This window comes from Panulirus ornatus, chromosome 42 (assembly GCF_036320965.1).
Source record: "Panulirus ornatus isolate Po-2019 chromosome 42, ASM3632096v1, whole genome shotgun sequence".
In the NCBI taxonomy this organism is placed as follows: Eukaryota; Metazoa; Arthropoda; class Malacostraca; order Decapoda; family Palinuridae; genus Panulirus; species Panulirus ornatus.
In genome coordinates, this window is record NC_092265.1 from 4,774,748 (window position 1) to 4,792,162 (window position 17,415).

The 17,415-nt window shown below is 40.9% G+C and overlaps 1 protein-coding gene across 13 annotated transcripts in view; it reads left to right on the forward strand.

The window, feature by feature from the left end:
• LOC139761858 (uncharacterized) overlaps window positions 1–17,415 on the forward strand; it is a 255,590-nt gene that overhangs the window by 234,372 nt on the left and 3,803 nt on the right. Inside the window, exons 4-6 of one of the 13 annotated variants that reach the window (XM_071686409.1) lie at window positions 4,204–6,906; window positions 7,259–7,378; window positions 13,091–13,643. In XM_071686409.1, the coding sequence (XP_071542510.1) occupies window positions 13,360–13,643 (284 nt within the window). In that variant the 5' untranslated portion in view covers window positions 4,204–6,906; window positions 7,259–7,378; window positions 13,091–13,359. Of the gene's footprint in view, window positions 1–4,203; window positions 7,379–13,090; window positions 13,644–17,415 lie in introns of all 13 variants that reach the window. The other 12 variants (XM_071686412.1, XM_071686413.1, XM_071686415.1 and 9 more) reach the window with 12 other exon arrangements.

Below are 17,415 nucleotides of genomic sequence, written 5' to 3' on the forward strand. Positions count from 1 at the left end.
TTCCATGGTTCCATCCGCTGCCAGATCCACTCCCAGATATCTAAAACACTTTACTTCCTCCAGTTTTTCTCCATTCAAACTTACCTCCCAATTGACTTGACCCTCAACCCTACTGTACCTAATAACCTTGCTCTTATTCACATTTACTCTTAACTTTCTTCTTTCACACACTTTACCAAACTCAGTCACCAGCTTCTGCAGTTTCTCACATGAATCAGCCACCAGCACTGTATCATCAGCGAACAACAACTGACTCACTTCCCAAGCTCTCTCATCCACAACAGACTTCATTCTTGCCCCTCTTTCCAAAACTCTTGCATTCACCTCCCTAACAACCCCATCCATAAACAAATTAAACAACCATGGAGACATCACACACCCCTGCCGCAAACCTACATTCACTGAGAACCAATCACTTTCCTCTCTTCCTACACGTACACATGCCTTACATCCTCGATAAAAACTTTTCACTGCTTCTAACAACTTGCCACCCACACCATATATTCTTAATACCTTCCACAGAGCATCTTTATCAACTCTATCATATGCCTTTTCCAGATCCATAAATGCTACATACAAATCCATTTGCTTTTCTAAGTATTTCTCACATACATTCTTCAAAGCAAACACCTGATCCACACATCCTCTACCACTTCTGAAACCACACTGCTCTTCCCCAATCTGATGCTCTGTACATGCCTTCACCCTCTCAATCAATACCCTCCCATATAATTTACCAGGAATACTCAACAAACTTATACCTCTGTAATTTGAGCACTTATCCCCTTTGCCTTTGTACAGTGACACTATGCAAGCATTCCACCAATCCTCAGGCACCTCACCATGAATCATACATACATTAAATAACCTTACCAACCAGTCAGCAATACAGTCACCCCCTTTTTTTAATAAATTCCACTGCAATACCATCCAAACCCACTGCCTTTCCGGCTTTCATCTTCCGCAAAGCTTTTACTACCTCTTCTCTGTTTACCAAATCATTTTCCCTAACCCTCTCACTTTCCACACCACCTCGACCAAAACACCCTATATCTGCCACTCTTATCATCAAACATATATATGGAACCATGGAAGCGGAAGTGGATCATAGGGTGGGGGAGGGGGCGAAAATCCTGGGAGCCTTGAAGAATGTGTGGAAGTCGAGAACATTATCTCAGAAAGCAAAAATGGGTATGTTTGAAGGAATAGTGGTTCCAACAATGTTGTATGGTTGCGAGGCGTGGGCTATGGATAGAGTTGTGCGCAGGGGGATGGATGTGCTGGAAATGAGATGTTTGAGGACAATGTGTGGTGTGAGGTGGTTTGATCGAGTAAGTAACGTAGGGTAAGAGAGATTTGTGGAAATAAAAAGAGCGTGGTTGAGAGAGCAGAAGAGGGTGTTTTGAAATGGTTTGGGCACATGGAGAGAATGAGTGAGGAAAGATTGACCAAAAGGATATATGTGTCGGAGGTGGAGGGAACGAGAAGTGGGAGACCAAATTGGAGGTGGAAAGATGGAGTGAAAAAGATTTTGTGTGATCGGGGCCTGAACATGCAGGAGGGTGAAAGGAGGGCAAGGAATAGAGTGAATTGGATCAATGTGGTATACTGGGGTTGACGTGCTGTCAGTGGATTGAATCAGGGCATGTGAAGCGTCTGGGGTAAAATGTGGAAAGCTGTGTAGGTATGTATATTTGCGTGTGTGGACGTATGTATATACATGCGTATGGGGGTGGGTTGGGCCATTTCTTTCGTCTGTTTCCTTGCGCTACCTCGCAAACGAGGGAGACAGCAAAAAAATATATATATATATATATATATATTTTTTTTTTCATACTATTCGCTATTTCCCTTGGATAGCGAGGTAGCGTTAAGAACAGAGGACTGGGCCTTTGAGGGAATATCCTTACCTGGACCTCTCCTCTGTTCCTTCTTTTGGAAAAAAAAAAAAAAAAAACGAGAGGGGAGGATTTCCAGCCCCCCCGCTCCCTTCCCTTTTAGTCGCCTTCTACGACACGCAGGGAATACGTGGGAAGTATACTTTCTCCCCTATCCCCAGGGAATATATATATATATATATATATATATATATATAGTGGTAGAGGATGTGTGGATCAGGTGTTTGCTTTGAAGAATGTATGTGAGAAATACTTAGAAAAGCAAATGGATATGTATGTAGCATTTATGGATCTGGAGAAGGCGTATGATAGAGTTGATAGAGATGCTCTGTGGAAGGTATTAAGAATATATTGTGTGGGAGGAAAGTTGTTAGAAGCAGTGAAAAGTTTTTTATCGAGGATGTAAGGCATGTGTACGTGTAGGAAGAGAGGAAAGTGATTGGTTCTCAGTGAATGTAGGTTTGCGGCAGGGGTGTGTGATGTCTCCATGGTTGTTTAATTTGTTTATGGATGGGGTTGTTAGGGAGGTAAATGCAAGAGTTTTGGAAAGAGGGGCAAGTATGAAGTCTGTTGGGGATGAGAGAGCTTGGGAAGTGAGTCAGTTGTTGTTTGCTGATGATACAGCGCTGGTGGCTGATTCATGTGAGAAACTGCAGAAGCTGGTGACTGAGTTTGGTAAAGTGTGTGGAAGAAGAAAGTTAAGAGTGAATGTGAATAAGAGCAAGGTTATTAGGTACAGTAGGGTTGAGGGTCAAGTCAATTGGGAGGTGAGTTTGAATGGAGAAAAACTGGAGGAAGTGAAGTGTTTTAGATATCTGGGAGTGGATCTGGCAGCGGATGGAACCATGGAAGCGGAAGTGGATCATAGGGTGGGGGAGGGGGCGAAAATTCTGGGGGCCTTGAAGAATGTGTGGAAGTCGAGAACATTATCTCGGAAAGCAAAAATGGGTATGTTTGAAGGAATAGTGGTTCCAACAATGTTGTATGGTTGCGAGGCGTGGGCTATGGATAGAGTTGTGCGCAGGAGGATGGATGTGCTGGAAATGAGATGTTTGAGGACAATGTGTGGTGTGAGGTGGTTTGATCGAGTGAGTAACGTAAGGGTAAGAGAGATGTGTGGAAATAAAAAGAGCGTGGTTGAGAGAGCAGAAGAGGGTGTTTTGAAGTGGTTTGGGCACATGGAGAGGATGAGTGAGGAAAGATTGACCAAGAGGATATATGTGTCGGAGGTGGAGGGAACGAGGAGAAGAGGGAGACCAAATTGGAGGTGGAAAGATGAAGTGAAAAAGATTTTGTGTGATCGGGGCCTGAACATGCAGGAGGGTGAAAGGAGGGCAAGGAATAGAGTGAATTGGAGCGATGTGGTATACCGGGGTTGACGTGCTGTCAGTGGATTGAATCAAGGCATGTGAAGCGTCTGGGGTAAACCATGGAAAGCTGTGTAGGTATGTATATTTGCGTGTGTGGACGTATGTATATACATGTGTATGGGGGGGGTTGGGCCATTTCTTTCGTCTGTTTCCTTGCGCTACCTCGCAAACACGGGAGACAGCGACAAAGTATAATAAAAAAAAAGAAATAAAAAAAAAAATATATATATATATATATATATATATATATATATATATATATATATATATATATATATATATATATATATATATATATATATGTCCCTGGGGATAGGGGAGAAAGAATACTTCCCAGGTATTCCCTGCGTGTCGTAGAAGGCGACTAAAAGGGGAGGGAGCGGGGGGCTGGAAATCCTCCCCTCTCATTTTTTTTTTTTCAAATTTTCCAAAAGAAGGAACAGAGAAGGGGGCCAGGTGAAGATATTCCCTCAGAGGCCCAGTCCTCTGTTCTTAATGCTACCTCGCTAACGCGGGAAATGGCAAATAGTTTGGAGAAAAATATATATATATATATATATATATATATATATATATATATATATATATATATATATATATTTATATTTTTTTATTAAACTTTGTCGCTGTCTCCCGCGTTTGCGAGGTAGCGCAAGGAAACAGACGAAAGAAATGGCCCAACCCCCCATACACATGTATATACATATGTCCACACACGCAAATATACATACCTACACAGCTTTCCATGGTTTACCCCAGACGCTTCACATATATATATATATATATATATATATATATATATATATATATATATATATATATATATATATATATATATATATATGGATATATTTGTTCTACAATCCCTAACCCCTTATTTAAATGGAAGTTGATATCATGATATAATGCAATTTGATAACACGAGATCTTTTTAGGTACCTGTCTTGTGCTATATCCTGACCAAGGTGTATATATATTGAGTAGATATGACTTAAAAGGGCGTTATGTTGATCCTTGTGCACAATCTGCCATTAGATGACACTGGTTTTGATTTTGACTGATGCTTGGAAGGGGTTGTGTCAGTAGTCATGGCTCCAAGATGAAATGAGAAGCATGGCTGCTTTGTGTGCAGAACAAACAAAAACACCACCAGAGATCTGATGTTTCTTTTTTCCCAATGGATAAGAAAAGGTGAGTTGGTATTATTAGATTGAAATGTATTTTAAAAGCAGAGGAAGGGAAAGTATGTGGATGGTTGGGCCATTCTTTCGTCTGTTTCCATGTGCTACCTTGCTACTGCGGGAGACAGCGACTAAGTATAATAATGATATAATGATGATATATATATATGTATGGATGTATTTGTTCTACAATCCCTAACCCCTTATTTACATGAAAATTGATATAATATAATGCAATTTGATAACACAATGCAATTTGATGACACAAGATCTTTTTAGGTACCTGTCTTGTGCTATATCCTGACCAAGGTGTATATATATTGAGGAGATATGACTTAAAAGGGCCTTATGTTGATCCTCATGCATGATCTGCCATTAGATGACACTGGTGTTAATTTTGACTGATGCTTGGAAGGGGTTGTGTCAGTAGTCATGGCTCCAAGATGAAATGAGAAGCATGGCTGCTTTATGTGCAGAACAAACAAAAACACCACCAGAGATCTGATGTTTCTTTTTTCCCAATGGATAAGAAAAGGTGAGTTGGTATTATTAGATTGAAACATTTTAAAAGCAGAGGTAGGAAAAGAATGTGGATGGGTTGGGCCAATCTTTTGTCTGTTTGCTTGCGCTACCTTGCTACTGCGGGAGACAGCGACTAAGTATAATAATAATATAATGATAATATATGTGCATATATGGATTTATTGTTCCACAATCCTTAACCCCTTATTTACATGGAAATTGATATCATAATATAATGCAATTTGATAACAAGATCTTTTTAGGTACCTGTCTTGTGCTATATCCTGACCAAGGTGTGTATATATTGAGGAAATATGACTTAAAAGGGCCTTATGTTGATCCTCATGCACAATCTGCCATTAGATGACACTGGTGTTAATTTTGACTGATGCTTGTTAAGGGTTGTGTCAGTAGTCATGGCTCCAAGATGAAATGAGAAGCATGGCTGCTTTGTGTGCAGAACAAACAAAAACACCACCAGAGATCTGATGTTTCTTTTTTCCCAATGGATAAGAAAAGGTGAGTTGGTATTATTAGATTGAAACGTATTTTAAAAGCAGAGGAAGGAAAAGAATCTGGATGGGTTGGGCCATTCTTTTGTCTGTTTCCTTGCGCTACCTTGCTACTGCGGGAGACAGTGACTAAGTATAATAATAATTTTAATGGTAATATATATGTATATATGGATGTATTTGTTCTACAATCCCTAACCCCTTATTTACATGGAAATTGATATCATGTCTTGTGCTATATCCTGACCAAGGTGTATATATATTGAGGAGATATGACTTAAAAGGGCCTTATGTTGATCGTCATTCACGATCTGCCATTAGATGACATTGGTGTTAATTTTTTGACTAATGCTTGGTAGGGGTTGTGTCAGTAGTCATGGCTCCAAGATGAAATGAGAAGCATGGCTGCTTTGTGTGCAGAACAAGTAAAAACACCACCAGAGATCTGATGTTTCTTTTTTCCCAATGGATAAGAAAAGGTGAGTTGGTATTATTAGATTGAAACGTATTTTAAAAGCAGAGGAAGGAAAAGAATGTGGATGGGTTGGGCCATTCTTTCGCGTGTTTCCTTGCGCTACCTTGCTACTGCGGGAGACAGTGACTAAGTATAATAATAATTTTAATGGTAATATGTATGTATATATGGATGTATTTGTTCTACAATCCCTAACCCCTTATTTACATGGAAATTGATATCATGTCTTGTGCTATATCCTGACCAAGGTGTATATATATTGAGGAGATATGACTTAAAAGGGCCTTATGTTGATCGTCATGCACGATCTGCCATTAGATGACACTGGTGTTAATTTTTTGACTAATGCTTGGTAGGGGTTGTGTCAGTAGTCATGGCTCCAAGATGAAATGAGAAGCATGGCTGCTTTGTGTGCAGAACAAGCAAAAACACCACCAGAGAACTGATGTTTCTTTTTTCCCAATGGATAAGAAAAGGTGAGTTGGTATTATTAGATTGAAACGTATTTTAAAAGCAGAGGAAGGAAAAGAATGTGGATGGGTTGGGCCGTTCTTTCGTCTGTTTCCTTGCGCTACCTTGCTACTGCGGGAGACAGTGACTAAGTATAATAATAATTTTAATGGTAATATATATGTATATATGGATGTATTTGTTCTACAATCCCTAACCCCTTATTTACATGGAAATTGATATCATGTCTTGTGCTATATCCTGACCAAGGTGTATACATATTGAGGAGATATGACTTAAAAGGGCCTTATGTTGATCGTCATGCATGATCTGCCATTAGATGACATTGGTGTTAATTTTTTGACTAATGCTTGGTAGGGGTTGTGTCAGTAGTCATGGCTCCAAGATGAAATGAGAAGCATGGCTGCTTTGTGTGCAGAACAAGCAAAAACACCACCAGAGAACTGATGTTTCTTTTTTCCCAATGGATAAGAAAAGGTGAGTTGGTATTATTAGATTGAAACGTATTTTAAAAGCAGAGGAAGGAAAAGAATGTGGATGGGTTGGGCCATTCTTTCGTCTGTTTCCTTGCGCTACCTTGCTACTGCGGGAGACAGTGACTAAGTATAATAATAATTTTAATGGTAATATATATGTATATATGGATGTATTTGTTCTATAATCCTTAACCCCTTATTTACATGGAAATTGATATCATGTCTTGTGCTATATCCTGACCAAGGTGTATATATATTGAGGAGATATGACTTAAAAGGGCCTTATGTTGATCGTCATGCACGATCTGCCATTAGATGACACTGGTGTTAATTTTTTGACTAATGCTTGGTAGGGGTTGTGTCAGTAGTCATGGCTCCAAGATGAAATGAGAAGCATGGCTGCTTTGTGTGCAGAACAAGCAAAAACACCACCAGAGATCTGATGTTTCTTTTTTCCCAATGGATAAGAAAAGGTGAGTTGGTATTATTAGATTGAAACGTATTGTAAAAGCAGAGGAAGGAAAAGTGCATAAATTGAAACTTGCTATTATTTTAGTATGGGTATTCACATTTTGTAGTTGATAGAATTTAACAAAATTGGTGCCAACAGATTCCTTATGATGTATATCCTTATAATGTGAAGAGTTCATAAAGACTATGGGATTTTTGGTAGTAGGTAGTAGTTGGTAGGCAGCCAGTGACCAGTGAAGTATATTACCAGTACTTCTTGCCTGAGTATCAGGAGGGTTAGTGATAGCTGCATAGTGAACCAGCACTTCATTTGTTGTCAAGTTGCACTCCTCTGACCCAGTTAGTTGTCTTTTCTTTCTGCCTTACCTTTGCATGAACTGCTGGCATTCTGTCCACATACATACAAAATATCTCTTCCTGTCACTCAGCACTTGACAACACTTAACTCACACAGCTCATTCTTCGTAATTCAAGATTTCCTCTGGTGAGTGCTATGTGCTAGCCTTGCCTTTTGGCAAAATGATAGGAGCAATTGATAGAAGTAGTAGGTAGGAACATTCAGGTAGAAATGTTAAGTAAAAACATTAAGTAGAAGTAGTAGGTAGGAAAATTAGGTAAAAGTAGTCTGTCGGAACATATGGTAGGGGGCCCTCTGCAAACACTGCATTAGACTGGCCTTCCTCTGCCAGTGGCCTGTTAAGGGTGAGGCACTAAAGGCTAAGAAGCAGCACTGGAATTCACTTGTTATGGAGACTATTGCTCTGGCCACCCCCTTAAGGGAGTTCCAGAAGGGAGCATTTGTCAGAGATATAGACAGACAGATTTTAGGTGAAGCACCTGTAAAGCGATCATTGTAAAGTTCTCATAAAGTGGGCAGAGCTGTGAAGTACAGGGAAATTGTGGGGTTAGAACCCCAGAACGAACATATGAGAGTATGAGTAATGCGTTCCTAATACTTTCCTCCAATTTAATTAAATATTAAATGAACAGTTGATGCTTATGGTGTTTCGTCATTTTTTTTAAAAGTCCTTGTGGACACTAAAAAAAGTGACCATCCTGACAAAACACACTCACTTGGCATTTATTCAGATTCTGTAGAGCTTTATTAGCTCATATGTCATTATAGAAACTAGGTGAAGTATTAATACAAGAAAATTGGCTTGTAAAGACTAGAAATGCCTAATTTACTTTAATATTTATGCATTCCACTGATTTCTGCAATGCATCATAATGTTTTAATCTGAATGAATCCAAGTTTGCAGATATGTTGGGTCAGTTCAGATGTCTTCATAGATTTAGGGAATGAATTAATTAATGCCTTTGATGTCCCACACTGGTTCAGAGACATATATAGACATCTGAACTCACTGTTTATCCTGGTGTGGTTAAGTGAAGTACATTTTCTGATGATGAAATCTCATTAATGATAAAAACCCACAAGATGAAGTATTTGAATAGGCAAATTATCATGTTTTTGTATTTATTGGTAATTTACATTAATTATTTCTTATGTAATTCCACATTTTCCCTTGCTTCATAATGCCACAAGCAATGATTGATTTAATATCAATACCTTTCCATACCTATAGTACCTTTAATGCAATGGTATCTGTAAATTTGGACTAAAATGGAGTTATTATCATTGAAATTTCACATATGATTCCAATTTGTTAGTTAGTCTATCAGTCTTACAATAAAATTTCTTACTGTAAAATGTGAATTTACAGAGCATTCTAATGATTTTACTGATACCAAGGGTGGATATGGGACAGCAGCCAGCCAAATATCCCATGAGTAAATGAACCAATGGAGCCAGTTGAAAATAGACAGGCATTTCAGACAGTTTGCTAGGTTCTTTCTTATTTCTCTAATGAGTGTTGAATTTTCATATGATCTATCTATCTATATCTCTGACGTCTATTCTGATTGGAATTCTCTCAAAGGGGTGGCCATGGCAACAGAGTCTATAAATAAAGAGCTCCAGTTCCACTTCTTAGCCTTTAGTGCCTCACCCTTAACAGGCCACTGGCAGATGGCAAGTCTAGCAGTGTTTGCAGAGGCTTATTTAATTATATATTATGTATATATACATGTATATATATATGGTAGCAGATGGAACCATGGAAGTAGAAGTGAATTACAGGGTGGGGGAGGGGGCAAAGGTTCTGGGAGCGTTCAAGAATGTGTGGAAGGTGAGAATGTTATCTCAGAGAGCAAAAATGGGTATGTTTGAAGGAATAGTGGTTCCAACAATGTTATATGGTTGTGAGGCATGGGCAATAGATAGGATTGTGCTATGGAGGGTTTATGTGTTGGAAATGAGATGTTTGGGGACAATATGTGGTGTGAGGTGGTTTGATCGAGTAAGTAATGAAAGGGTAAGGGAGATGGGTGGTAATACAAAGAGTGCGGTTGAGAGAGCAGAAGAGAGTGTATTGAAATGGTTTGGTCACACGGAGAGAATGAGTGAGGAAAGATTGACAAAGAGGATATTTATGTCAGAGGTGGAGAAGTGGGAGACCAAATTTGAGGTGGAAGGATGAAGTGAAAAGGATTTTGAGCGGTCTGGGACTGAACATACAAGAGGGTGAAGGGCATGCAAGGAATAGTGAATTGGAACGATGTGGTGTACTGGGGTGGACGTGCTGTCAATGGATTGAACCAGGGTATGTGTAGCATTTGGGGTAAACTATGGAAAGTTTTGTGGGGCCTGGATGTGGAAAGGGAGCTGTGGTTTCGGTGCATTACACATGACAGCTAGAGACTGAGTGTGAGCGAATGTGGCCTTTGTTGTCTTTTCCTAGCGCTACCTCGCACTCAGGCAGGGGGAGGGGGATGTCATTTCATGTGTGGTGGGAATGGATGAAGGCAACATGTACGAATATGTACATGTGTATATATGTGTATACGAATATGTACATGTGTGTATATGTATGTACATGTTGAAATGTATAGGTATGTATATGTATGTGTGTGTGTGGGTGTCTATGTATATACATGTGTATGTGGGTGGGTTGGGCCATTCTTTCATCTGTTTCCTTCACTATTCCTTCAAACACACCCATTTTTGCTTTCCACGATAATGCTCTCAATTTCCACACACTCTTCAACGCTCTCAGAACTTTCGCCCCCTCCCCCACCCTATGATTCACTTCCGCTTCCATGGTTCCATCGGCTGCCAAATCCACTCCCAGATATCTAAAACACTTCACTTCCTCTAGTTTTTTTCCATTCAAACTTACCTCCCAATTGACTTGTCCCTCAACCCTACTGTACCAAATAACCTTGCTCTTATTCACATTTTTTTTATCATCCTTTGTTGCTGTTTCCCGCATTAGCGAGGTAGCGCAAGGAAACAGAAGAATGGCCCAACCCACCCACAAACACATGTACATATATACATGTCCACACACAGACATATTCATATATACACATGTACATAATTTATTCTGTCTTCCCTTATTCATTCTTGTTGCCACCCCGCCAAACATGAAAAGACAACCCCCTCCCCCTGCATGTGCTCGAGGTAGCGCTAGGAAAAGACAACAAAGGCCACATTTGTTCACACTCAGTCTCTAGCTGTCATGTTTCATGCACCGAAACCACAGCTCCCTTTCCACATCCAGGCCCCACAAACTTTCCGTGGTTTATCCCAGACGCTTCACATGCCCTGGTTCAATCGATTGACAGCACGTTGATCCCAGTATATATATATATATATATACATATATATTCTTTTCTTTCATAGACAGATATATATGCCTGGGGATAGGGGAGAAAGAATACTTCCCACGTATTCCCTGCGTGTCGTAGAAGGCGACTAAAAGGGGAGGGAGCGTGGGGCTGGAAATCCTCCCCTCTCTTTTTTTTCTTTTAATTTTCCAAAAGAAGGAACAGAGAAGGGGGCCAGGTGAGGATATTCCCTCAAAGGCCCAGTCCTCTGTTCTTAATGCTACCTTGCTAACGCGGGAAATGGCAAATAGTTTGAAAGAAAGAAAGAATATATATATATATATATATATATATATATATATATATATATATATATATATATATATATATATATATATATATAGAAAAGCAAATGGATTTGTATGTAGCATTTATGAATCTGGAGAAGGCATATGATAGAGTTGATAGAGATGCTCTGTGGAAGGTATTAAGAATATATGGTGTGGGAGGCAAGTTGTTAGAAGCAGTGAAAAGTTTTTATCGAGGATGTAAGGCATGTGTACGTGTAGGAAGTGAGGAAAGTGATTGGTTCTCAGTGAATGTAGGTTTGCGGCAGGGGTGTGTGATGTCTCCATGGTTGTTTAATTTGTTTATGGATGGGGTTGTAGGGAGGTGAATGCAAGAGTTTTGGAAAGAGGGGCAAGTATGAAGTCTGTTGTGGATTAGAGAGCTTGGGAAGTGAGTCAGTTGTTGTTCGCTGATGATACAGCGCTGGTGGCTGATTCATGTGAGAAACTGCAGAAGCTGGTGACTGAGTTTGGTAAAGTGTGTGAAAGAAGAAAGTTAAGAGTAAATGTGAATAAGAGCAAGGTTATTAGGTACAGTAGGGTTGAGGGTCAAGTCAATTGGGAGGTAAGTTTGAATGGAGAAAAACTGGAGGAAGTAAAGTGTTTTAGATATCTGGGAGTGGATCTGGCAGCGGATGGAACCATGGAAGCAGAAGTGGATCATAGGGTGGGGGAGGGGGCGAAAATCCTGGGAGCCTTGAAGAATGTGTGGAAGTCGAGAACATTATCTTGGAAAGCAAAAATGGGTATGTTTGAAGGAATAGTGGTTCCAACAATTTTGTATGGTTGCGAGGCGTGGGCTATGGATAGAGTTGTGCGCAGGAGGGTGGATGTGCTGGAAATGAGATGTTTGAGGACAATGTGTGGTGTGAGGTGGTTTGATCGAGTAAGTAACGTAAGGGTAAGAGAGATGTGTGGAAATAAAAAGAGCGTGGTTGAGAGAGCAGAAGAGGGTGTTTTGAAATGGTTTGGGCACATGGAGAGAATGAGTGAGGAAAGATTGACCAAGAGGATGTATGTGTCGGAGGTGGAGGGAACGAGGAGAAGTGGGAGACCAAATTGGAGGTAGAAAGATGGAGTGAAAAAGATTTTGTGTGATCGGGGCCTGAACATGCAGGAGGGTGAAAGGAGGGCAAGGAATAGAGTGAATTGGATCGATGTGGTATACCGGGGTTGACGTGCTGTCAGGGGATTGAATCAGGGCATGTGAAGCGTCTGGGGTAAACCATGGAAAGTTGTGTAGGTATGTATATTTGCGTGTGTAGACGTGTATGTATATACATGTGTATGGGGGTGGGTTGGGCCATTTCTTTCGTCTGTTTCCTTGCGCTACCTCGCAAATGCGGGAGACAGCGAAAAAAATATATATATATATATCCCTGGGGATAGGGGAGAAAGAATACTTCCCACGTATTCCCTGCGTGTCGTAGAAGGCAACTAAAAGGGAAGGGAGCGGTGGGCTGGAAATCCTCCCCTCTTGTTTGTTTTTTTTTAATTTTCCAAAAGAAGGAACAGAGAAGGGGGGCCAGGTGAGTATATTCCTTCAGAGGCCCAGTCCTCTGTTCTTAACACTACCTTGCTAATGCGGGAAATGACGAATAGTTTGAAAGAAAGTTTGAAATATATGTATACACTCACACATGATGTCCTCACCCTCATTTACTGCCATCATTCTCTGTCTTCTCATCATCCAAGGAGTGTCGTTGGCCATCAGGATCACCAGGTGGGAGGTACCTGCGTCGTTGGCAGTAGGCGAGGGTGGATGGCTGGTGTGTGAGTGGGCGGACGAAGGGGAACACAACTTATAGGCAACTACCATTGAGAGGTGTCTGGGGAGGCCCGTGTTCAAAACCTCCTCTGACATTGCCCCCTTGATTGTCGTAGCTTTGCCAGACGAGCAGCCGAGGATTATCAAAGATGGGGTTGGACCCTACAGGCTTCAGCAGCTGATCACCATCAACTGTATGTCCCATGGCAGCAGGCCTGCCCCAAACCTCACCGTCTACATCAACGATGAGTCTGTTGACCCTGATTGGGACAGTCGGGAGCTGGTGTTTGTGAACGAGACGTCAGGGTTGGAGACGGCTGTGAAGAGCCTGCAGTTTCCCCTGCGGGTGACCATGGTGCAGCTGGACGGTCTGCAAGTGAAGTGTGTGGCGTCCATCCCTGAAATATACTGGCTGAGCAGCGAGACGACCCTCTCTGTTGAGTTACACCACAACTATAGCCACCCGATCGTCTCACAGGGGTATGTGTCATATAGCAGCAGTCAGAATACAGCAACCCACATGCCTCGTCTTTCTCACCAGCCACCTCCTGCGGTAGCTGGCTGCATTTTCTGAACTCCCTTCCTATGTTGTATTGAGTCTTCCTAATTTTGTCACTCATCCTCATAATCTCTCGTAATCCTTTTTTTATTAGCAATATGTTTTTTTTGTTACACTCCATTTTCTATGGATTTAGTTTTTTCTTATCTAGTTCTTTTCATTTTTCGTATGTTTTACTAATTCTGACTTTGTCACTGATGCTTATAATCCCTCATAACCTTTTCTTTATTGGTGAAATGTATTTAATTTCACTCTCCTTTCTCTGTGGGGCCTAGATGTGGAAAGGGAGCTGTGGTTTTGGTGTATTATTACATGACAGCTGGAGACTGAATGTGAACGAAAGTGGCCTTTGTTGCCTTTTCCTAGCGCTATCTCGCGCACATGTGGGGGAAGGGGGTGGTTATATTCATGTGTGGCAGGGTGGTGATGGGAATGAATAAAGGCAGACAGTATGAATTATGTGTGTGTATATATATGTATACGTTGAGATGTATAGGTATGTATATATTGCGTGTGTGGATGTGTATGTATATACATGTGTATGTGGGTGGGTTTGGCCATTCTCTCGTCTGTTTCCTTGCGCTACCTCGCTTACGTGGGATACAGCGACAAAGCAAAGTAAAATAAATAAATAAATAAATTTTTATTTTTATTTTTTATTTTGCTTTGTCGCTGTCTCCCGCGTTTGTGAGGTAGCGCAAGGAAACAGACGAAAGAAATGGCCCAACCCACCCCCTACACATGTATATACATACACGTCCACACACGCAAATATACATACCCGTACATCTCAATGTACACACATATATATACACACACAGACACATACATATATACACATGCACACAATTCACACTGTCTGCCTTTATTCATTCCCATCACCACCTCGCCACACATGGAATAACATCCCCCTCCCCCCTCATGTGTGCGAGGTAGCGCTAGGAAAAGACAACAAAGTACCCATTTGCTCATACTCAGTCTCTAGCTGTCATATATATATATATATATATATATATATATATATATATATATATATATATATATATATATATATATATATATATTATCCTTGGGGATAGGGGAGAAAGAATACTTCCCACGTATTCCCTGCGTGTCATAGAAGGCGACTAAAAGGGGATGGAGCGGGGGGCTGGAAATCCTCCCCTCTTGCTTTTTTTTTTTTTTTTTAATATTCTAAAAGAGGGAACAGAGAAGGGGGCCAGGGAGGATATTCCCTCAAAGGCCCAGTCCTCCGTTCTCAACGCTACCTCGCTAATGTGGAAAATGGCGAATAGTATGAAAGAAAGAAAAGATATATATATATATATATATATATATATATATATATATATATATGTGTGAGAATGTATGTGAGAAATACTTAGAAAAGCAAAGGGATTTGTATGTAGCATTTATGGATCTGGAGAAGGCATATGATAGAGTTGATAGAGATGCTCTGTGGAAGGTATTAGGAATATATGGTGTGGGAGGCAAGTTGTTAGAAGCAGTGAAAAGTTTTTATCGAGGATGTAAGGCATGTGTACGTGTAGGAAGAGAGGAAAGTGATTGGTTCTCAGTGAATGTAGGTTTGCGGCAGGGGTGTGTGATGTCTCCATGGTTGTTTAATTTGTTTATGGATGGGGTTGTTAGGGAGGTAAATGCAAGAGTCCTGGAAAGAGGGGCAAGTATGAAGTCTGTTGGGGATGAGAGAGCTTGGGAAGTGAGTCAGTTGTTGTTCGCTGATGATACAGCGCTGGTGGCTGATTCATGTGAGAAACTGCAGAACCTGGTGACTGAGTTTGGTAAAGTGTGTGGCAGAAGAAAGTTAAGAGTAAATGTGAATAAGAGCAAGGTTATTAGGTACAGTAGGGTTGAGGGTCAAGTCAATTGGGAGGTGAGTTTGAATGGAGAAAAACTGGAGGAAGTGAAGTGTTTTAGATATCTGGGAGTGGATCTGTCAGCGGATGGAACCATGGAAGCGGAAGTGGATCACAGGCTGGGGGAGGGGGCGAAAATTTTGGGAGCCTTGAAAAATGTGTGGAAGTCGAGAACATTATCTCGGAAAGCAAAAATGGGTATGTTTGAAGGAATAGTGGTTCCAACAATGTTGTATGGTTGCGAGGCGTGGGCTATGGATAGAGTTGTGCGCAGGAGGATGGACGTGCTGGAAATGAGATGTTTGAGGAAAATGTGTGGTGTGAGGTGGTTTGATCGAGTAAGTAACGTAAGGGTAAGAGAGATGTGTGGAAATAAAAAGAGCGTGGTTGAGAGAGCAGAAGAGGGTGTTTTGAAATGGTTTGGGCACATGGAGAGAATGAGTGAGGAAAGATTGACCAAGAGGATATATGTGTCGGAGGTGGAGGGAACGAGGAGAAGAGGGAGACCAAATTGGAGGTGGAAAGATGGAGTGAAAAAGATTTTGTGTGATCGGGGCCTGAACATGCAGGAGGGTGAAAGGAGGGCAAGGAATAGAGTGAATTGGAGCGATGTGGTATACAGGGGTTGACGTGCTGTCAGTGGATTGAATCAAGGCATGTGAAGCGTCTGGGGTAAACCATGGAAAGCTGTGTAGGTATGTATGTTTGCGTGTGTGGACGTGTGTATGTACATGTGTATGGGGGGGGGGGGGGGTTGGGCCATTTCTTTTGTCTGTTTCCTTGCGCTACCTCGCAAACGCGGGAGACAGCGACAAAGTATAAAAAAAAAAAATATATATATATATATATATATATATATATGTGTGTGTGTGTGTGTGTGAGAAAGACTTAGAAAAGCAAATGGATTTGTATGTAGCATTTATGGATCTGGAGAAGGCATATGATAGAGTTGATAGAGATGCTCTAACAACTTGCCTCCCACACCATATATTCATAATACCTTCCACAAAGCATCTCTATCAACTCTGTCATATGCCTTCTTCAGATCCATAAAAGCTACATACAAATCCATTTGCTTTTTTAAGTATTTCTCACATACATTCCTCAAAGCAAACACCTGATCCACATATCCTCTACCACTTCTGAAACCACGCTGCTCTTCTCCAGTCTGATGCTCTGTACATGCCTTCACCCTCTCAATCAATGTCCTCCCATATAATTTTCCAGGAATACTCACCAAACTTATACCTCTGTAATTTGAGCACTCACTTTTATCCCCTTTGCCTTTGTACAGTGGCACTATGCAAGCATTCCGCCAATCCTCAGGCACCTCACCATGAGTCATACATACATTAAATAACCTTACCAACCAGTCAACAATACAGTCACCCTCTTTTTTTAATAAATTCCACTGCAATACCATCCAAACCCGCTGCCTTGGCGGCTTTCATCTTCTGCAAAGCTTTTACTACCTCATCTCTGTTTACCAAATCATTCTCCCTAACCCTCTCACTTTGCACACCACCTCGACCAAAACACCCTATAACTGCCACTGTATCATCAAACACATTCAACAAACCTTCAAAATACTCACTTCATGTGAGATATATATATATATATATATATATATATATATATATATATATATACTATTCGCCATTTCCCGCATTAGCGAGGTAGCGTTTAGAACAGAGGACTGGGCCTTAGAGGGAATATCTTCACCTGGCCCCCTTCTCTATTCCTTCTTTTGGAAAATCAAAAAAAAAAAAAACGAGAGTGGAGGATTTCCAGCCACCTGCTCCCTCCCCTTTTAGTT